The sequence below is a fragment of the Bubalus bubalis genome, chromosome 4 (genome assembly GCF_019923935.1).
Source record: "Bubalus bubalis isolate 160015118507 breed Murrah chromosome 4, NDDB_SH_1, whole genome shotgun sequence".
In the NCBI taxonomy this organism is placed as follows: domain Eukaryota; kingdom Metazoa; phylum Chordata; class Mammalia; order Artiodactyla; family Bovidae; genus Bubalus; species Bubalus bubalis.
In genome coordinates, this window is record NC_059160.1 from 96,213,114 (window position 1) to 96,235,576 (window position 22,463).

At 42.0% G+C, this 22,463-nt stretch overlaps 1 protein-coding gene across 2 annotated transcripts in view; it reads right to left on the reverse strand.

Moving 5' to 3' along the window:
• Positions 1 to 22,463, reverse strand: part of PLXNC1 (plexin C1) — a 157,124-nt gene that overhangs the window by 69,891 nt on the left and 64,770 nt on the right. For both annotated transcript variants that reach the window (XM_025284337.3, XM_044941823.2), the window contains exons 6-9: positions 12,781 to 12,928; positions 9,313 to 9,400; positions 6,935 to 7,037; positions 6,691 to 6,792 (exon numbers count right to left, since the gene is read on the reverse strand). In XM_025284337.3, coding sequence (XP_025140122.1) covers positions 6,691 to 6,792; positions 6,935 to 7,037; positions 9,313 to 9,400; positions 12,781 to 12,928 — 441 coding nt within the window. The remainder of the gene's footprint in view (positions 1 to 6,690; positions 6,793 to 6,934; positions 7,038 to 9,312; positions 9,401 to 12,780; positions 12,929 to 22,463) is intronic.

Below are 22,463 nucleotides of genomic sequence, written 5' to 3' on the forward strand. Positions count from 1 at the left end.
TTTAACATCTTTATTAATGACCAAAAAGGATGGAAGTAATATATTAATGAAATGTATAAATTGAGAAGAGTGGTAATCAGCAGTGGAGATGGTAAAGTGTAAAAAGAGGTGAGGTGTAGAAGGAGAACACCAAAATACAGTCCCACCAGAGAAAAATGAGAGCGTTAATTGGAACAAAAACGTCGTGTCCATCTGATGCTCAGCCCCCAGCTGAATGCTTCTTCATAGCCCACCCATCCATGAAGGGACTGGTCCTAGGGAGCTTGAGATGCAACCGCCATTTGGTCGTAGCAATTATCAAGAGTTAGAATTCCAACTGAGATGGAGCTGGAGACTTCCAAGCAGGTGACAGACCAAAGCCTTGTGCAGAGAGATCAAGGCTTGCTGCTCTGACCTGGGGGACTTGAAGGGGAGGCTGCCAAGGCCAGTCCATCAGGTAGCTACTCTCGGTCACGGAACCTTCTGAATGTGATTCCTCAGACCTGGCTGAGGCACCCAGGACTCTGTGACCAGGGCGGGCAACACCTCCATTCCATTAGAGACCCCTGCTTGCAGATTTAACACCACCAATCAAAACCCATCCCTCTATTGAGCTTCAACTTCAATATGAGATGCTTGGTGCTCCCCTCTCCTGAAGGCCTCGGTTTCCCATCTCAAGCCTTCTCTGCTCTTCCCATCTTGGGGAAGACGCCAGGCTTGCCTGGGTCCAACTCCTTTTCTTCAACTATGCTCCAACCTATCACCCCATCCCAAGCCTTCAACACTAACGCACACTCCTGACAGCTTGCCCAGGCCACCCAAGAGAAGTCCCTTCCAGACTGACTCTTATCATTGATGCTACATTGAGGTCATGCAGTATATGTGGTTTAGTTGCTAAGTCGTGTGCAACACTTGCAACCCCATGGACTGTAGTCCGCCAGGCTCCTCTGTCCATGGGATTCCTAGGCAAAAATACTGGAGTGTGTTGCCATTTCCTTTTCCAGGGGATCTTCCCAACCCAGGGATTGAACCTGGGTCTCCTGCATTGCAGGTGGACTCCTGTACTGCAGGCAGATTCTTTACCAACTGAGCTACAAGGGAAGCCCCATGCGGTGTATACTAGTGGTCAAAGCTGTGGCCTAGACTGCCTGGGTTCAAACCTCGTGTGTATCACTCACCGCCTACTGACCCTGTGCAAGCCAACATTTGTCTATCAGGTGGGGAAAACAGGCCCATCGTAAAGCTCCAATAAAGACGCACTTTGAGCTCAGGATATAACCCCAGGCTTCACAAATACGGGCCACCCCTAGTCAATTTTGCACATTCTGGCATTCCTGCTTATAGCTTTTTCTGTCATACACACTAAGAAGCTTCATAACAATGCATCCCCAACTATTATAAGTTCTTAACATAAACTCCACGAGGGCACATATTTTGCCTCTCTGCCCAGCACACAGTAGGTGTTCAATAAACACATTTCGAATGAATGAATACAAGAGAGAACCCCACAGCACGCAGCTCAGTGCTAGGCCCACAGAAGCTACTCAAGGCACATGTTAAACTTGACTTTGCTTTTTAAGGCAGGGACCCTGAATGAGGTGATTTGGGTTGACTGTGAGGAATTAAAATGCACATCATACGTGATGGAGGAAGAGAAGAAAACTCACAAGAAAGAGAAGGAATGTGAATCTCCCGAGAGCAGGAAGACATGGCTTTGTACCATGAGTTTCTACCCAGCAGTGATAAGTATAACAAATATTAGAACAACCTCATATCATAGACCTTCACAACCTTTCCTTGAGAACAGGAAAGACAGAGCAGTCACCTCTTCTCTTGGCAGGTGGAGGCCCCAGATATAAGATTATTAAGAAAAGGAAGGAAAAGAGGTTAGGGCAGGGTGACAAGGCCAACTGTTTCTGACAGAGACTGGCCCTGACCGTTGAAAATACTTTCCATCCAAAGGGCAAATATATTGACAGATTTTTAAGTTATTTGCCCTATTCCGGTGATGCGGCCCCTAATGAAGCCCCCTGGGGTTCTTTCTGGTTTGATATCATTAAGTCCATTCCTGGTTCCCATGGGGGAGCTGCCATGACAGGACATGTTTTTAAGCTGTGGTCAAGGGATGGTTCACAGGGTCATGGAACAGTATGAGGACAACAAAGCCAAATAGGAGTCAGCCAGGAGCCCTCTCTTGTAAGTTCCACATGCTCGCACGCATGCCAAGTCGCTTCAGTCATGTCCAACTGTCTGAGGCGCTATGGACTGTATAGCCTGCCAGGCTCCTCTGTCCATGGGATTCTCCAGGCAAGATTACTGGAGTAGTTTGCCATTTCCTTCTCAGATGAGTTTATTCATGCATTAAAAAAAAAAAGTCTTGAAGAACATTCTACTGCTACTGAAAAACAAGATGTAAGGCTCTATAGATGCAGGCTCCAGGGTCATTTCAACCTTGTTCTGTCCCATAACTTCCTGCATCCTTCTGCTCCAGCCAAACTAAATCACTTGGGGTCTCCCATAATGGGTGCACTGGAATTTTCTGTGATGCACTATGCTTTCGCAATGCCTGCGCCCTATGCTTAGAAGACCCACCCCATCTCCAGGTGTCTCTTCCCTTAACTATCGGCTCCATGCCATCTTGCATCAATCCATCCATCCATCAATCAAAGACTTAACCAACCGCACTGATGAAGTGTTTTTAACTGCCAGGCCCTGGGCTTAAATAATCAGGAATGACTAAGACAAGGCCCCGGGCACAGAGGGGCTCTCAGGGTTTGTGTACTTCCTGGTACCTTTCCTAGGTTACTATTTTCTATCTTTTATTCTTATTTCTGTGCTTATGTACACATAAGATTCTTAAGACTGATGACAAGAGATGTTCCTGATTCATGTGTATCCTCCTCATGGTATCCATGGAGCTCTGTGTATTGGTATATATTCGGTGCATGATCCAACACCTGTAGGGATCTTCAATCCAAGCTCAGCATTAGGACACCCAAGACTGTGTACCATTCACTCACATCTCATGTCCCCATGCCTGGCACGTAGGAAGTACTCAGTATGTATGTGACGTGGAAGATGCACTGAAAGAAAGCCTTTGATGGCTTCTCTGCTAGGAAGAGTGTTCCATGCTTCATTCAAAGCCAACCTGAGGGCCAAACTGGAAGTCTGGATTTACACATTCCACATGATAAGGAAAAGACAGCAGCGTATCACAGAGCAGGAGAAATCCATCCGGTGACAATACTCCATTCCCAGTGGTCCATTCTGAACTGAGTCATTCATTCATTTCTGGTCATGCCATGCAGCTTGCCAGATCTGAACTCTCCAGTTGGGGATTGAACCCATACCCCTTGCAGTGCAAGCACGGAGTCCTAAACCCTGGGCAGCCAGGGAATCCCCATGTATTTAAAGAAAACATTTCAGCATCAAAAAGAGGTCTTTCGCCAAAGGTCATGCACAGAGAAACCCTGAAGACAGGTCTGGGCTTTTGTTTATTTCCAGCTTTCTCCTATCTCCTTGGTGACCCCAGTTCTTTCAACCACATATGTCAAAAGGGTCAAGAAGACATAATACAGGAAACCAGGATGCAGTGACTGTATTTTTTTCTTTAAAATAAAAATGTAAAAAGTCACTGCCTGAACCATGACTTAGCAATAGAAAGGGACACATTATTGATGCATAAAAGAATGCAGATGAATTGCCAGAGAATTATGTTGAGTTAAAAAGACCAATTCACAAAGGGTACCTCTGGATGATTCCATTTATATAAAATCTTTGAAATAATAAAATTACAGAATGAAGAACACGTTAGTGGTAGCCAGAGGTCAGAAACAGGCAAGTGGGAGGGGAGGAAGAAGCGGGTATGACCACAGACAGCAATATGGGGGAGACTTGAGGTGAGAGAGTTGATCTGTATCTTGACTGTATCTTTGACAGACGTCACTGTCAAATCCTAGTTGTGATATTGTGCTATTGTTTGGCAAGATGTTACTACTGGGAGAAACTGGGTATAGGTTTTATGAGGTCTCTCTGTATTACTTTCCCACAACTCCATGCAAATCTACATTATCTCAGAATAAAATGTTTTCTTTCAAAACGATCACAAAAAAAGAAGAACAAAATCTCAGAAGGCACACTTTCTGATTTCAAAACTTATTACAAAACAGTATTTTATGGGTATAGACCAACGGAATAGGATATACAGCCCAGAAGTAAACCCTTGCATATATAGGCACATGATTTTTTGGTAAGGGTGCAAAGCACATTTAATGGGAGAAAGGACAGTTTTTTCAACAAGTTGTCTTGGGAAACTCAATATCCACAGAAAAGAATGAAGTTGGACACATACCTTATACCATATATGAAAATGAACTCAAAATGGATCAAATAACCTAATTGTAAGAATTAAAACTATAAAACACTTAGAATAAGAGTTTTATGACATTGGATTTGCCAATGATATCTTGGATGTGACACCCAAAGCACAGACAACAATATTTAAAAAAATAAATTAGACTTGGACAAAATTTTAAACCTCTGTGCATCCAAGGATACAATCAACAGAGTGCAATGGCCATCTATGGAATAGGAGAAAATATTTGCAAATCCTATATCTGATACATGGCTGATATCTAAAGTATATATGTAATTCAACAACAACAAAAAAAACAAGCAATCTGACTATAAAATGGACAGAACAATTGAACAGACATTTCTCCAAAGAAGCACACAAATGGCCCACAAGCACACAAAAAGAGGTTCAATGTCACTAAACAGTAGGCACATGCAAATCAAATCACAGTGAAATACCACCTTATACCAAATTAAGATGGTTACTATTAAAAAAAAAGTGTTGGCAAGAATGTGGAGAACTTGCAACACCGAAATGCTGTTGGTGGGAATGTAAAAAGGCTGAGAGGTAAGGAAACAGAACAGAGTTCCTAAAGAAATTAAAGACAGGATTACCATAGAATCCAGCAATTCCACTGCTGAGTACATACCCCAGAGAACCGAAACAGGGTCTTGAAGAGGTATTTGTACACATCCATTTACAGAAGTATTAGTTACAATAGCCAAAAGATGTCTGCAACCCAAGACATCAATGGAATGATACACCATCAATGGGTGACTGAATAAACAAAACATAATATATACAAACAATGCAACATTATTCAGCCTGAAAGGAAATCCTAACACATGTTACAGGACAGATGAACCTTGAGAACATTATGTTAAGTGAAATGAGCCCAAAAGGATAAAGCCCGTTTGATTCCACTTAATCTGAAGTACCTAGAGTAGTCAAATTCACAGAGAACTGAAAGTAGAACAGTAGCTTCCAGGGGCCAAGGGGAAGGGAAAAGGAGGCGTTACTGTTTAATGGGTACGAGGTTTCAGTTTTGCAAGTTGAAACATGTTCTGGGGATAGATGGTGGGGATGACTAAGAGCAATGTGAATGTACTTAACTACTCAACTGTACACTGCAAAGTGGTACATTTTGTATTATATGTATTTGACCAATTAAAAAAAAAAAACTGAAACAAGAGCAAAAGAGAAGTTTAATTTTTTTTAAAAAGCCGCTGCCTTTTTGATTTAAACACCTGTCACTACACCCTAGTTTCATCAACCAATGAGAAGAGTGATGTGGCTCATCATTTAATAAAACCTCAAAGGCTTAAAAAGTCTGAAGATATCGGCACACCAAGCTTTTCTAATGCCTTTAATTAACTCCATAATCCATTTTGATTCCCATTCCCTCTGCTTGTTACTGAATTCACCTACACTTACTCTCAACTGTTTGGTGGTGATTAAAAGTGTGCTACTTATTTATATTGGCACTTGACCTTAGGTAGCAGCAAATGGATATGTCAAAGCCACAGATTAGTCAAGAAATAGAACACTGAGCCTTTGAGAACAAAACATGCTACTGTGTTTGACTTGTCTGCTCCCACTAGACCCAAGGTTAATGAGAAGAAGAACTTGTCCTTTTTGGCTTTTCACTGCATAGCAGATGCTCAGTTAACTTCCCTTGACTGAATGGCGCCAGCACTTGGGTGTAAGTACATCAATTACGTTCTGCCCAGAAATGTCTCCTGGGTTATATTCTCTCTTTTCAAACACGTCTGTCAGTTGAGCTTGGTGACTTACTATGAAGAAAATAAGAGGAATTTCGAAGAAATTTCCGTGAAAACTATTTTTTCATGAACGACAGTTTTGAGACACAAAGAGAAATGTATATTTATTACATAGAAACAACTCTTTGTTTTGACACTATTAACTACTGGTTAGATTGTCTCTACAAAGAAAAGCAGTTCAAAGAGATTCATTTGTACGGTTTGCATAGACACGCCCAGCCCTCCTATACCCCTCAGAAATGCAATCATAAACGTGGTTAAAATCTGAAATCCCCTCAGTGCTATGTGCTCTAGACGTCCCTCTAACTCTTCCTGAGATCACAACGTCAGGTTCAAAATTTGACTTCTACCAGAACATCATTTTTCACAATTATAGATTTGTAATTTCTTTTATGTGAGTGTGCAGCCTCTGATGTATTGAGCCAATTAAATGAAGCTTGGTTAAAAACCAAAGGTAAAACAGGGAATTTGGGTAGAAAGCAAAATAGGGAATTTTTAAAAGGAACCCAAAGTATCAGATGTTACTGTCATTTAAAGGGGGATTTTCCCAGCATCAATACAAAAACAGGGTCTGACCTGCAAGCCCCAAGTGGTTCTATTACTCATATTCTCCTTGAATCTTCCTCCTCCTGCTGTTTTGGGTGGTGTCCATTTTTGAAAAGCCACTGGACAGAGGTCCTGAAACGAAGAACATTCCTTCAACATCCCAATGGGTGGAAATTCAGAGTTTGAAATAAACACAAAATACAGGCTAGGGCTGGGTGGTCACAAACATTTATTTTTGGTGAAACTCTGTACTACCAAAAAAACGTCACTTTACCTGGTTCGTCTTGTAATCCGAAGGGTCACAAGCTGTGAAGGGGTGGATGCATTTTCTCTCACTTTTACACCAGGCACAGCCAGTTCGGATACATCCTGGACATCTGGCAACACAGAAAACCAAAGTAATTCCTGCATTTTTAGAAAAACACACATTCTAGAATTTCCCTCTGTGATGCTGTGTGTGAGCATTAAAAACAAGAAAAAAAAAAGTCCCTAGACAGACTGTGATGAACCCAGGGGAGACAGGACCGTTCTTTCAGGTTAGGGACAGACTACTGGCTTTGCGCCCTGGTCTGGGCAGCCCTCGGGGCTGACGGACCATCATGACGCCTGCTAGGGGGTTGCCACGGAAACCTGAAGCTGGGGTCACCTGCTGCTTTGGAAGATGACAAGAAACCACTGAATCTGTTTCTGCATCTGGTTCTGCTATTCGTCTACCTTCAGGTAAGCTTCCCTCTGGACACTGATCTCCTCACCCCTCATAAGCCCACCCTCACTGGAGCAGGAACACTGCCCAGTGCCTGGACGATGGGAAACTAAAAGTGCCACCTTGGCAAGCGCAGAAAACAGGGTGCCACTGTTTGCTTTTTAATCAAATTAAGGAAGAATTGTGTCTACTAATCAAACAACCATGCATGGATAACAGCAGAAGACTGGAAAAGCACTTAATAGGATAATCAGTGTTAAAGCAAGAACGATAAAAATGGAAATTGAAGTGGGTCTGGAAGTGTAGCTAAGGGAAGCAAGAGAGACCTTTGGCCTCTGGGACAAGGAGAGGACCAGATCAGGGAGAGGGGACACATTCGCATTTCAGATATGCTTCCAGAGATGCCAAGGCACCCTGAGGCTCTGACCTACAGAAACTGCAGTTTTGGTGGGAGAAAGCAAGCAAGCACAGGCTTGCCTAAGTGTTTACCAGGCCACCGAAGCGCACTCGAAGCAGGTCTGCGCCTTGCACTCCGCTTGCTAACCCTCAGGTGTGATGACCTTACTAAGTGCTTTCCAAAAGGAAGTAGGTATCCAGGGAAAGGGCAGGAAAGGGCGGGCACTCACCCTCTGGGGAGCTGTGGGTCTGAGATCTGGTTCTTAATTACCTCCTTGTGCACCCGAGGCAAGTCACTTCTTTTCGCCAGGCTTTACAACTGGAGGTGGGGAGCTGTATTATGTTTAAACTCTCCTTGAGCTATACAATTCTATTTAACTCTTTCCCTTTTTCTCCCCCCCTCCCCATTTTCATGGACTTTTGAGGCTTTCTGTAACAAGTTTAGCTTTTCCCCTCCTTGAATTCATTCTGTTTTGTTAGAAATCACTGAACTCAGCCCCTCTTTCAGAATGCCGAGGTGGTAAAGGTAAAGTCTGGCAGCTCCTGTCCATATAGCTGTAGGGTGGCCTCCCTACTCAGCTTCGAGTTTGATGCCTTTTCCCTGAAGAAACAATGGTTCCCAGGCCAGACCCAAAGAAACCTACATTTGGTACTCATCCAGTTGGTCAAGCAAACCATTGAAAGAACTACGAAATCACTAATAAGACAGCTTCCTATCATTTCCATGGAAACGTCCATCCCATTTTCCAGTTGGAAAACCAGGAATCTGGGAAACATCTTTTCTCTGCCTTCACTCTGCTTTAGAAGCAAGGAGGGAAGTGTGGTCCTAATTCAAGGGGGTATGCAGCTCAACAGGGCCAAACATGGTACAGAAGTGTGGGTCATGATTAACATGTTCTTTTTTAAAAAAATATTTATCTATTTCTTTATGGCTGTGCTGGATCTTCATTGCTGTGCACAGGAGCTTTCTCTAGTTAGGGTGGCTTCTCTCATTGCACAGCACAGGCTCAGTGGTTGCGGTGCATAGACTCAGTTCCTCCAAGGTGTGTGGAATCTTCCTGGATCAGGGATCGAACCTGTGTCCCCTGCATTGGCACTTAACCACTGGACCACCAGGGAAGTCCTAACTTGTTCTTTTGATGACAGAGACTTCCGCCTTCTCTTGTCTTTAACTGTGACTTCCTTGTACCTCATGCTCCACTCTCTTCCTTGACTCAAATTCCCAAAGTCATTCTGATCCGCAGATAACCTAGCTGCACCCTTTTGCCTATTACTTCAAGGCCACCTCTGGGTCGGAGGAAGATGTATTTCCCTGTGGGTAAAATACACCCGGGCACAGTCCTTTGCCTCTTGGCTGCACCACCTCACTTAGTGGGGCTTGAACAAGCCAGCTGATTAGCTCAGGGGCCCTCCTATCTCCCATTAGGCCATGCTCCAAAAGGCGCCTTGGAAAGTTCTCCTCCACAAAAGAGTTCTTTAGGAAATGGGAGAGTAAAGCAAATAAATAAATTAAAACCAATGAGAGAATATTTACATTTCAAATAAAATCTTACTCTCTTAATGATGAGCAGTTGGTAAAGTTGAATCTCTTTGACACACGCCAGGAACCAAATGAGAACGTCATGTTGACAACTAAAACATCTGGAGCAAAGAGGGAAAAGCAGTCAGTGACGGCGAAGCTCTGCTATCATTGAGCAAAGCCGGAAATACAGAAAATAAATATTTTTTGCCTCCTCCACATAGAGGGTGGAGTGTGCCAGCTGTTCGCTAACATTTCCATCAGTATGTGGCCTCTTCCCCGGGGCCATTCCCGTCAGGCAGCCGAAGCGCACAGCACAAGCCTCCAAACAGACCCCAGCCCACCTCGTTCCAGGCCTCCCATGGATAATCACTAGGAAAAAGCCATTTCACAGCCCATTTGCAGCTCATCCTCTCCCCAGAATCACTATCTCAGCTTGTAATTGGCCACAGCATAAGAATAAAACAAGTCACTGAGCAAGAACTGTCTAGAACATGATAACCAGAATGTTAGAGAAGAAAGAAACCCTGCACCTTCAGAAGAACCCACACTACAAATGTTTACACAACACACTCCGAAGTGTGGCTCCTGTGGGCTGGGAGCCATGATCTTCTTGGAGTCAACTGTTGCCAAATCTACGATGAAGGATTTCTTATTTGCTTTTGAAAACCTACCCATCAGTTAGAAAACCCCCAAAGAATAAAGGAATATGATAAACAGTGTGCTAAATCACCATGAGAGAAAAACGGCCTATTTCCTGTATCACTGTAACTTACATCCTCTATCCAAGATGATCCCTAAATCTGGTTGTGTATCAGAATCACTTGAGAAATGGATGAAAATACAGATTCCAGAGCTATATTCCTAGATACTCTGACTTGGCAGGCCTGGGGTGTGCTGGGAATCTGGGTTTGTAATCCTCCCCACATACTGTACTGATTGTGTGTTGCCAGGTTTGGGGGTGGCAGCCTAGGGGGGTGCCTTTCAAATCCCATTGTGTCCAGGCACCAGGGCTCCTCTGTGATATTTTCATTGTCACCCATTTTGGTATTAGTATCTTCTTCCTTTTATGAATTAATGGGGAGAGCAGATGATACTTTGAAAACAAAAAGTCTTCCCTTGACAAATTAATAAGTTGGCCTAACTTTGTTGGTACCTCTAGTTTTCCTACTGAAATATGATCAGTACTTGATTCCAAAAGTCTGAAAACGCTTACTTTGAGAGGCTTCTCTACAACAGGAATATTCATTCTGAAAGCCAGGATGCCACATAAAATTCTGCTCACATAAAGTGGGTCTCTGTGCAAATGATAATGCTCTGTTCCAAAGACAAGGAGGTTTGGAGGGCTGGCATGACCTCTCAGCAAGAGCTTTTGAACAGACACTTGATAACTGTTAACAGAATGAATGTATGGACAGTAAGCACTGAGGGACTCCCAGGGAAACATACATGCCATCGGAATCTACAAGTGTCCAGTGATAGAGACTAGCAAGAGTTGTGCTTTCCTGGGTATCAACTGTGCACAAAACACTCCTGGGAAACCTCACAAGGAAACAAGTATATATGATCTCAGCTCTGAAAGCGTTCAGTTATTCTAGAAGAGACAAAAAAAATTTAGGTGAAACAGCACCATGACAGGATAGCCAAGGAAATACCTTATGAGTGGTTCAAGTTCCATGCATCACCTGGGTACCAAGACTGGGGTGCTTGTGGGGGTGCCCAGAGGGAACTGGAATGATTAGGATGATTAGAGCAGAATCCATCAAGGCTGTTATGGAAGAGATGAATTCAAAGCAGAAGGGAGACAGAATTTGGTGAAAGGGATGAAGCTACTACAGACTACAAAGGTTTGGTAATGGCCACTGGCTAGCTGGATGCAGGAGGTAGGAAGTGTTTGTGTTTGCCGCTCAGAATATATAAAGCATCCAGAGAAAAGGGCAGACGAATGGTTGGGTGAAACTGACAGAGGCTTTAAAAACAATTGACTACATTATAAATCAACTGCATTTCAATTTAAAACAAAGATTAAAAAATTTTAAGAATGCAATCAATTAGCTTTTCGCGGCGATCTCAAATACTTCAGAAGCTTATGTTCCAGGTGAGCAAGACCTGCATTTTAATAACCATGCACTTGACTCCACCACGTCATTCTCACCCAAAGAAACTCATGAATCCTCAGTTCATACACTGTAACTCCTAGCCATCTTTTTTAAAAAATTAATTTTTATTGGAGCATAGTTGCTTTACAATATTATGTTTCTACTGTACAGCAAAATGAACCAGCCAAATATATACATACATCCCCTCTCTTCTGGATTTCCTTCCCCTTCAGGTCGCCAGAGTGCATTAAGCAGAGTTCCTTCTGCTATACAGTATGTTCTCATTAGTTATCTATTTTATACACAGTATCAATAGTATATATATATCAATCCCAAACTCCCAATTCATCCCACCCCTGACCAACCTTTGAATCCATCCCCTTCTCTGGCTCCGGCTACTTCCACTCTCAGTCCCCTCAACCTGAATCACTGCAAGTGCTTCCCTTCTGTCAGACCTTTCGGAATGCAGCCCTTCCCTCCTCCAGCCCTGTTCTCCACCTGTGGCCATTCATTCTACAAAAAGTCTTGATCATCAACGGCTACTTTGTGCCAGACACTTTGTACCTTCTTTGGCATCTGTTTTCTGTCACTCCACTCTCTACCCCATTTGACTTGACCACATAGAACCTTTTTTTGGCTCCTCAAACAAAGCTTTTTCCTTCCTTTGGTCGGTCACACTAGTTGGGCTCTGCCTGGAATCCTCTTCCCCTTTTTCTTTGTCCAGCTCAACCCTACTCATCCTCCAAGAAGCTTTCCTCGCCCTCTCGCTGCTCCCCCAAGTCTAGTTAGGTGTCCTCTTCACGTATATCTCACAGCGTGCTGTGTTCCCTGCATGCTGCACACAGCACTGTCCGGTGCTGGTCACTTGCTGCTAACCCAAGAGGCTCTAAATACTGTGAGCAAAGAACAGATGAGTCTCTTTCAGTCATGGTATCCCTACCGCCTAGCACAGTGTCTGGCACACAGATGCTCAATAAATATTTCTTGTTTGAATGAACAAATGCAATGAACCTAAGATGATAAAATATTGGCCATTTCCTTTCCTCACCTCACCAAGGGCACTCCCAGCTTTTCAGATCCCTGAACTATCTGAACCATCTAGGAAGGGTCAAGTTCAATGGTCTCTGGCTTGCCACTCACCTAAGCAACTTGAGGGGGGATTTGCCAGTCTCCATCCTTCTCTAGCCACAGGTAACAGTAGGGGCCTGCGGCCACAGGAGGAGTGGAGCAAAGGTGAGGGGGACTGAGGGAGGGTGCAGGGAGTTGGGGAGAGGGAGTCTCCAGTGTGAGGCTATTCAAGTTCTACCATTTAACCTGTTCCCCTAGGCACTCTGGGCTCAGGAGGTTCTCTTGCCTTCTTCGTCTTCTAAGAATGATAATAAGAACCAGTGGAGTGCACATACCTTTGTAAGCTGTCCTGGTCGGGATGATGCAGGCGCAGGTCTCATTGTGCACACTTTTACCCTTGCAGAGCATCCTGCCTGTGTCCACGTTCTTCACCACGCACTCGGAGTGCCTCGGAGAGAAGCTTCCCACCACCGTCACTGTCGTCTGTGGGGAAGAAAATACAGGAACCAAATCATGTGGCGTTCTTCCATCGTCTCTATCCACCCTAGAGCCTTAAAGGAACTGACTTTCTGACTTGCCACAAGAGAATTTCTTGGATTGCTGATGGAAAGAAAGAGATGTTTTACTGGCTATTTAATTTTCTCTGTTGTGAATCACATGTTCATATTCTTAGACCATTTTTCTGCTTTGTATGTATTTTTTCTTATCAATTCTTAAGAGCTGTCTGTATAGTATAGATATTAATCCTTATCTGTCATATTTCTGACACATTTTCTCCTAATGTACTGTTTGTCTTGCAGTTTATGTATGTTTTACCCTATATAATATGTTTCTATGATCAAATACAAATTGTCTTGGTTATAAACTCTTGCTTGTGTACAAATATAATATTGTTTCACCATCTTTGTTGTTTTATTTTTTAAATTTATATCTTTAATCCATCTGGAATTTATTTTTATACAAAGGATAAGATAAGGGCTCAACTTTATTTTTACCCAGATGGTTAATCAGCTAGGTCACAAGCATTTATTTTTAAAAAAGTTCCTTTTCCCAACTGAACGGAAACACCACTTTTCTCATATATTAAATCACCATATACCTACAAGTTATTTCTGAACTTTGCACTGCTCCAATTATCTATTGATCCACTTCTTTTCCAGTGTCATCAAATTTTCAAGACTGTAGATTTAAATATATTTATGGTAAATCTATTTTTATTTTCATAATTTTCTTAGCATTTTCTAGACATTATTTTTTCCATATGAACTTTACGATCATTTTACCCAAATAGGGTGATGGGACTGTGAGTCTAACTGGAATTGTACTAAATATATGCATTAATTTTAGGAGATTTTAGATCTTTATGATATGAAGCATTCTCATCTAAACACAAATTGTTTTGTTTATATTTAGGAGGGGGAAGATGTGGTGGGGAGAGGAGGAAAAGGGAGTAGAAGGAGAAAGAAAGCAAAGAAGAAGGAAAAAAGAGGAAAGTTAAAGAGAACAATATGTCAGTGGGAGACCCGTTGTGCATCAGGTGCACTCAGGGGATCTGGTGGGGAGGTGGGCTAAATATTAGGAAGCTAGGGACATAGGAAGCAATCAGCTTATCAGCCGCGATGAGGAGTGACAGCCCTCACCACCGGGAGGTGTCTGTCTTCTGTTACACTTCTGATCTCCGCCCAGAGTCTGCACGGCCAGCTAAGAATCCACTGTCTCTCATCCTTGGATAAGCTCTCTCTATTTTGCTCTGGGGTTGCATCCCTATCTTTTTACTTTAAAAAAGTTGTTTCTGAGCCACAGAATCATGCTGGAAGAACACAAGTTCTTACAGTCCAACTTCCACTGAACTGAAGTCCACCCATCTCCAGGGGGCCTGAACATAGCACTGAGCCCCCAACCATCCCCACCAGCTCATCTTCAATACCTGGCTGAAGCCTCACTCATGTTTCACCCTTGTATTTCTCCCTGCACTGCACATCTCAGCATACGACCATTATGACCTGTTACCCTGTCCACAAGTATGTCTTAAATGGAATTCATTGGTCAAACATGATAACAAAAGTATCAGAAAGTTTGTTAAAGTCCTATTTTCAGTAGCTCCTTTAAATTTTCCACATTGCCTTCAGTCCTCATATGCGCAGCATTTACATAACTGTAATCATTGCATTAATTTATTTCATAGTGAAGTGAAGTCTTTCAGTCGTTTCTGACTCTTTGTGACCCCATAGACTGTAGCCTACCAGGCTCCTCTATCCATGGGATTCAATTTATTTCATAAACATTTATTAAACTTTAAAGATGTGCCATGTGCTACACAAGGTATTCACTACTTCAGTGAAGCAAGCAGCTACAGTCCTTACCCTCAAAGAGCTTACAGTCTAGCAGAAGCGTGGAAAAATTCACTAGACTAAAACTGGAAGGCCACACAGGATTGAGATCGCTGTTGGTGGGAATGCAAACGGATACAGCCACCATGGAGAACAGTATGGAGATTCCTTAAAAAACTACAAATAAGACTACCATATGACCCAGCAACACAGCTACTGGGCATATACCATAAGAAAACTGTATTTCAAAAAGACACGTGTAACCCAGTGTTCATTGCAGCACTATTTACAATAGCCAGGTCATGGAAGCAACCTCTATGTCAACAGATGAATGGATAAAGAAGTTGTGGTACATATATACAATGGAATATTACTCAGCCATAAAAAGGAATGCATTTGAGTCAGTTGTAGTGAGGGGGATGAACGTAGAGCCTATTATACACAGTGAAGTCAGTCAGAAAGAGAAAAACAAATATATTAATGCATATATATGGAATCTAGAAAAATGGAACTGATGAGCCTATTTGCAGGGCAGGAATAGATATGCAGATATAGAGCATGGACTTGTAGACACAGCGGGGGAAGGAGAGAGTGGGCAAATTGAGAGAATAGCATTGACAGATTTACACTACCATGTGGTAAAATAGAGCTAGTGGAAAGCAGCTGAAAAATATGGGGAACTCAGCTTGGTGTTCTGTGATGACCTAGATGAGTTGGATGAAGGGGTGGGAGGGAGGCTCAAGAGAGAGGGGATATATGTATACTTACAGCCGAGTCACGCTGCTATACAGCAAAAACAAACTCAACATTGTAAAGTAATTATCCTCCAACTAAAACTTTAAAAAGAGAGAGCAAGAGATGCTAGAAGCCTGGGCTAAGATGGTACAGCAGAAATGCAAAGAACTGACAGCTCCAAGATACCATTTAAAGGTATAATGGGCCAGGACTGGAAGTGGGGTATCTGGTTGTGGAGGATTTGGTGAGGTAATGAATGTTCAGAGGTAGCGTATGTTGCAATGGGACACATGGAGCAGGAGGCAGACTTTGAATGGAAAAGTCAAGACTTCAACTTTGCTTGTGTTCAGTAAAGTGAACTTGTGTGATAATTAAGAAGAGATGAGTCTGGAGCTCAGAGGCAATCTGGACAGGAGATAAAGGAGACATGGACTATGATGGCATATTAAGCCATAGGAGTGGACAAGATTGTGGACAAAGTAGAGTCAGCTAGAGGAAGAGCCAAAACTGGGGCTGAACCAACTCCAATAGTTATAGTCAGGGAGGGAAGGAGCCAGCACAGGAGGCTGAGGCATAGTCAAGAAAGAAGGAAGAGACTATGGAGAGTGTGTGCCATGGAAGGCAATGGAAGAGTTTCATGAATGCAACCAAACGGTCAAATTAAGATGAGGACTGACGGTGTCTGCTGGAATACCTCTGTGGAGTTTAGTTTCAGGGGAACAATGGGGCAGAAGTTGACATTGATATGAAAATAGGAGACAGTTTTTTTTTTTTTTTCAAGTGCAGTGGGAGAAGGGGATAGTCAAGGAGTTGAAGGTATTTTAATGTGACTTTAGGATTCTTTTGTGGCTCAGATGTTACCTGCAATGTGGGAGACCTGGGTTCGATTCTTGGGTTGGGAAGATCCCCTGGAGAAGGGAATGGCTACCCACTTCAGTATTCTTGCCTGGAGAGTTCTATGGACAGAGGAGTCTGGTGAGCTACCGTCCATGGGGTCACAAAGAGTCAGACATGACTGAGTGACTAACACTTGCACTTTCTTAGGTTCCATGCAAGAATGGTTAAAAAGCTGATGCCTTGGATTAAGGAACCCAAAGTGGGAATGCTTACCAGGTAATAACTCTTGAATTAAGCTGGATAAAGTGGGAATGAAGACTCAAAAAGTCAGATGAGATACAAAGTTTGAGTGTCAATTAGCTCGTAATGTCCATGGGGCCAAGGAAATTCTTGTCACATAACATTCTATCATTCTATCAACAGACCTTATTTTGCTTAACCTTACCTCTTATTGCCAAAGTTTGGTATTTCCAAGTTTCTAAGTCTATACATGTCACAACAATAACATCCATATGCAAATGGTTTTTCTTTTTTCAAATTACTTCTCCAGAAGTCTAAGCCTGGAAGTAGTGCTTCAAATAGAATGAATATACTTATGACTATTGAAATATTACTGTCAAATTGCTTTCTAAAAAGGTTGTGTTAATTGGTATCACCATCACCAGGTGTCAGCAAACCTTATTTTCACTTTAATTTGTATTTATTTGATAACTGGTGAAGCTGAACATATTTCCATATCTATATCTAACTCTCTAAACCTCCTCTTGTGAGAATATACACTTTGCCTGCTTATTTTTTGGTGTCGGTATATTTTTTTCACTTTCTCCTAGCTTTCGTATCTTGCAGCTAATATTTTGCCTGTTGCAAATGTTTTTCCTGAAGCATGAGCTTTAGTCATCACTTATTTTTTGTGGTATAGTTTTTTTTTAAAGTCAAGTATATGAATATTTTTCTCTTGCTATTACATGATATATTGTTTCAGAGCCAAGAAAATTATACTTCCAAATTATCTGACGCTCAATTATTTTCTGTGTTAGGTTTTTAGATGAATTTCTTAATTAGCCTAAAATTTATATTTCATGTAAAAAACGTGAATTAAATTACATTTCTATATTGTAAGCCAGTTATTTCAGCAACTTTTTATAAAATTATTCTTCTGTTTCCTCTTAATTCGTGATAAACAATCTTTAAATTTTTTACATCTATTTCTGAGCTTTGTAGCCTATTCCATGAATCTATATTCCTATTTTTTATTTATGTTTTTAGGCAGCACCACTGGAGAGGGCAATGGCACCCCACTCCAGTTACTCTTGCCTGGAAAATCCCATGGACGGAGGAGCCTGGTAGGCTGCAGTCCATGGGATCGCTGGGAGTCAGACACGACTGAGTGACTTCACTTTCACTTTTCACTTTCATGCGTTGGAGAAGGAAATGGCAACCCACTCCAGTATTCTTGCCTGGAGAATCCCAGGGATGGGGGAGCCTGGTGGGCTGCCATCTATGGGGTCGCACAGAGTCGGACATGACTGACGCGACTTAGCAGCAGCAGCAGCAGCAGGCTGCACCACGAGGCATGTGGGATCTTAGTTCCCCAACCCATGGGGATCAAACCCACGCTCCCTGCATTGGGAGCATGGAGTCAACCATTAGACTGCCAGGGAAGTCCCTATATTCTTATTTTTAAACAAGAGTCATGGGCTAAATTATTGCCACTATATACTTTGCCAACAAAGGTCCGTCTAGTCAAGTCTATGGTTTTTCCAGTGGTCATGTATGGATGTGAGAGTTGGACTGTGAAGAAAGCTGAGCGCCGAAGAATTGATGCTTTTGAACTGTGGTGTTGGAGAAGACTCTTGAGAGTCCCTTGGACTGCAAGGAGATCCAACCAGTCCATTCTAAAGGAGATCAGCCCTGGGTGTTCTTTGGAAGGAATGATGTTAAAGCTGAAACTCCAGTACTTTGGCTACCTCATGCGAAGAGTTGACTCACTGGAAAAGACTGATGCTGGGAGGGATTGGGGGCAGGAGGAGAAGGGGACGACAGAGGATGAGATGGCTGGATGGCATCACCTACGCGATGGACTTGAGTTTGAGTGAACTCTGGGAGATGGTGATGGACAGGGAGGCCTGGCGTGCTGCGATTCATGGGGTCGCAAAGAGTCAGACACGACTGAGTGACTGAACTGAACTGAACTGATGTGTTTATAATCATATAGAAATGGACCTGCTTAAGTAATTTTCTTTTTTTCAATATATATCTTGGATATTCTTGACCAATTCACATTAGTATTTCAGATGAATTTTATACATTAATTTTAGGGTTTCCCTGGTGGCTCAGATGGTAAAGAGCCTGCCTGCAGTGCAGGAGACCCGGGATCGATCTTTGGGTCGTGAAGATCCCATGGAGAAGGAAATGGCAACCCACTCTGGTATCCTTGCCTGGAAAAGTCCATGGACGAAGGAGCCTGGCAGGCTCTAGTCCATGGGTTGCAAAGAGTCTGACATGACTGAATGACTTCACTTTTAAGACAAAAACCATTTAAATTTTTACTGGGATGACATGAAATCTAGACAACAGATTGAGGAAATAGTGACATTTTTATGATATTGTCCCACCAAGAAACATAGTATATGTCTGGATATATCTAACATGCTTTTCATATCTTTCAATAAAATACCTGTTTTTGTTTTTATATTTATTTACACTTTTAATTGATAAGATTTCCTTATTATGAATTATAATTAGCCTCAATAGACTACTGCCTCACTAAGAAAAACTGTTGCATGGTGAAAATCACTGTTTTGATAGGAGGCTTCAACATGTATCTCCCAGTAAAAAGTATTTTAAAGCACAATGTACATGCCTCTGCAGGTTTGAGCCTGAGTATTTCCATTGGTTTTAATGAATGGGATCTTTTATTAATGTGTTAACAGTTTGTCTTATATGTCATAAGGTTACTGATACTTGAACATTTACTGAACATTAGCACTTTATTTGACCTTTATTAATTTGAATAGTTTTAAAAGCTAATATATTTAGATATTACAGATATATCAATACACTCACTTAAGATGAGCAAATAATATTTTTGTCTATTCTATTCCAATAATTATTTCTATTATTAACACTTGTTTCTTGCATTAGTGCATGGGACACAACTTTAAAAACAACATTGGTTGTCTCAGTGACAGAATTCCATGTTTCTGCTCTGATTTGTAAAAGAATGTTTCTGTTTTCTCTTTTAGGAACCATGCTATTTGTGGGAAATACTTTTATTCCTACATCTTTTCTCTTTTTATTAGTATAAACCATTTTTCCTGTTAACAATCTCTTTATAGGCATTGTTGTTCAGTCGCTCAGTCATGTCTGACTCTCTGTGACCCCATGGACTGCGGCACGCCAGGCTTCCCTTGTCTTTCACTATCCCAGAGTTTGCCCAAACTCATGTCCATTGAGTCAGTGATGCCATCCAATCACCTCATCCTCTGTCGTCCCCTTCTCCTCCTGCCTTCAATCTTTCCCAGGGTCTTTTCCAGTGAGTCAGTTCTTCACATCAGGTGGCCAAAGTATTGGAGCTTCAGCTTCAGCAACAGTCCTTGCAATGAATATTCAGGGTTGATTTCCTTTAAGATTGATGGGTTTGATCTCCTTCAGTCCAAGGGACTCCCAAGAGTCTTCTTCAACACCACAATTCGAAGGCATCAATTCTTTGGCACTCAGCCTTTTTTATTGTCCACCTCTCACATCCAAACATATAATTTTACATAATGTAAAAGTGGGGTGCCACGCATCCCTTTTTGTGTGTGTCTGTGTATATGAGGATTTCAGTTGTCTCTCTTTTTTAAGTCTATCTCTGACCTTTCCTCCACCACACGAATTATTTCATCATGGGAGCCTATGTTTACAACCTAGTATGAATTCTCTCATGTTTTTCTCCATGCTCAAATAATCATATCGAGACATAGACATAAACATATAGAGGGACATTTTTGGATCAATATAAGACCATGCTATATGTACTTTTCTGCATCTTGATATTTTTATTCAACAAAATCTCATAATATTCCAAGGCAATTAGAATTGCTCTATTTCTCTCTTTTTAATGCCAATTTCATAACAAGGATGAGAATATACTACCTTCTAACTGTCTTGTGTAAACAAGAGGCTCTGTATTACATGCATCTTTTTTTTTTTTTTTACCAAGAAAGTTGCTAGAATGTTATTTGCAGTGAGCAAATGCTCTTTAAACCAAGTTATTGTGATAGCTGGAACTGGAGAAGAAATTACTTAAATAACCAAGGATCTGAGACTCTCAGCAAGCCACAGTTAACCATAAAGACAGGAAATATTTTGAAATAATATGACCAAGAGCTAAAGACAGACATCTTATCAATGTCACTAAAATAATCAGCCCAAAGTTGGCTTCAAAGAAAAGCTTTACTCAGATTGCTAAAGTCTTATCTCCTTTACCTTGAGAGTGGTGGTGAGCTGGAGAAAGCGAGGTAACGGTTGCGTGGGAAGACTCTAGAGGGATTAGGGTAAACCACACTGGGACTCAAGGTGGGGAAGAAATTACCAGTGGTTCTCTGGGTGGTAAACATGTTCCAGACCATGCGAATGGTGATTAATTTATGCTGGTGAACCCAAAGATGGGTAAGCAAACTGAGTAAGCAGCTCTTTTTAGTCAATGAGCAGCTTGCTTTCCCTCACTGCACTTCACTTAAGTACTCCCCTTAACATTTTCAAAACGATAAAAGAAAAAAAGCCATGTGTAATCATAACCACTTATCAGAGTCCTGGGTATATTCAATGATCATGGTATTTTCTAGCAGTCTCTATCAGCACTAAAGTCAGCTATTTTTCAGACTGATAACAGAAATAAAAATTTGGCCATACCTATACTTAGATACCTAAGCATCTTTTTCCACAGAAACTGCTCACACTAGTGCAGGTCTGGTGGAGGTTTGGATGAAAGCTTTGAAGGGTTTTTTTGGGAGGGCACCCGCCCCCAACCCATCCTCCATACCCTCGCCCTCAGGAGGGCGATAGAAAGGAACAACAGCCAAATAAGTTGAAATCCATGAGTTCTGATCAGTTATGACTTGAAAGCTTGATTCTTTTATTATTTATCACTCATTAAATGCTCTGGCTCTCTTTTATTAAATGTTAAATCATCTTAAGTGGTACGGTTCTTGCTATTTGAAATGGCAAAGTGTAAGGGGAAAGAGAAAGTGGCCCATCTCCTTGTTAATATGGCATTCAAATAAAACAGAGTGAGCTCAGCAGACGGGTCAACTGGCTGCTGATGGTGATTCTGTATAGTTATTCATAATACAAGAGCTGTAATTAGGGAGAAAATGTCTCCTTACAGCCACTGAGATTGCAAGGCAGGAATTCCATTTTCCCATGGGGCGAGGCTGGTATGTGAATCTGAAAATGCATGAATGTGCTCACACTGCTTCATTTCTCTCATCCAATGACAGGGCTGATGTGTTGCCAAAGGCAGTATAGTACTGCCGCAGCGCGAGCCCATGCACTTTTCAAGGGACCGCCCCCCCTTGCAATATTCACTGCCCATATTGCTTTCTCTCCCTCTCAATATCACCTGAAGGCATGCACGTAAGACAGTGTCAAAAACCCGAACACATCAAGAAAAGGAACTAAAAAAACAAAATAAAATTCAGTCCTTAAGTTGCACTTAAGGACTCTTGTTGACCATGAATCTGAACTTCTTTTTCCTTCTTTTTTAAATCAATGTTTTTCAATGACATTAGTCCATTTTTTCCTTAATTTCAACAACTGAAAGTCATCTTCAGGGACACAAGATGACAAACTCCATGAGGGCAGGTTCATGACGTGTCTCATTCTCTGCTATCTCCCTGTCACTTTGCAGAATGTACAGGAATTGGTGTTCACACAGTATCAGTTCGGAGAAGGCGATGGCACCCCACTCCAGTACTCTTGCTTGGAAAATCCCACGGATGGAGGAGTCTGATGGGTTGCAGTCCATGGGATCGCGAAGAGTCGGACACAACTGAGCGACTTCACTTTCACTTTTCACTTTCATGCATTGGAGAAGGAAATGGTAACCCACTCCAGTGTTCTTGCCTGGAGAA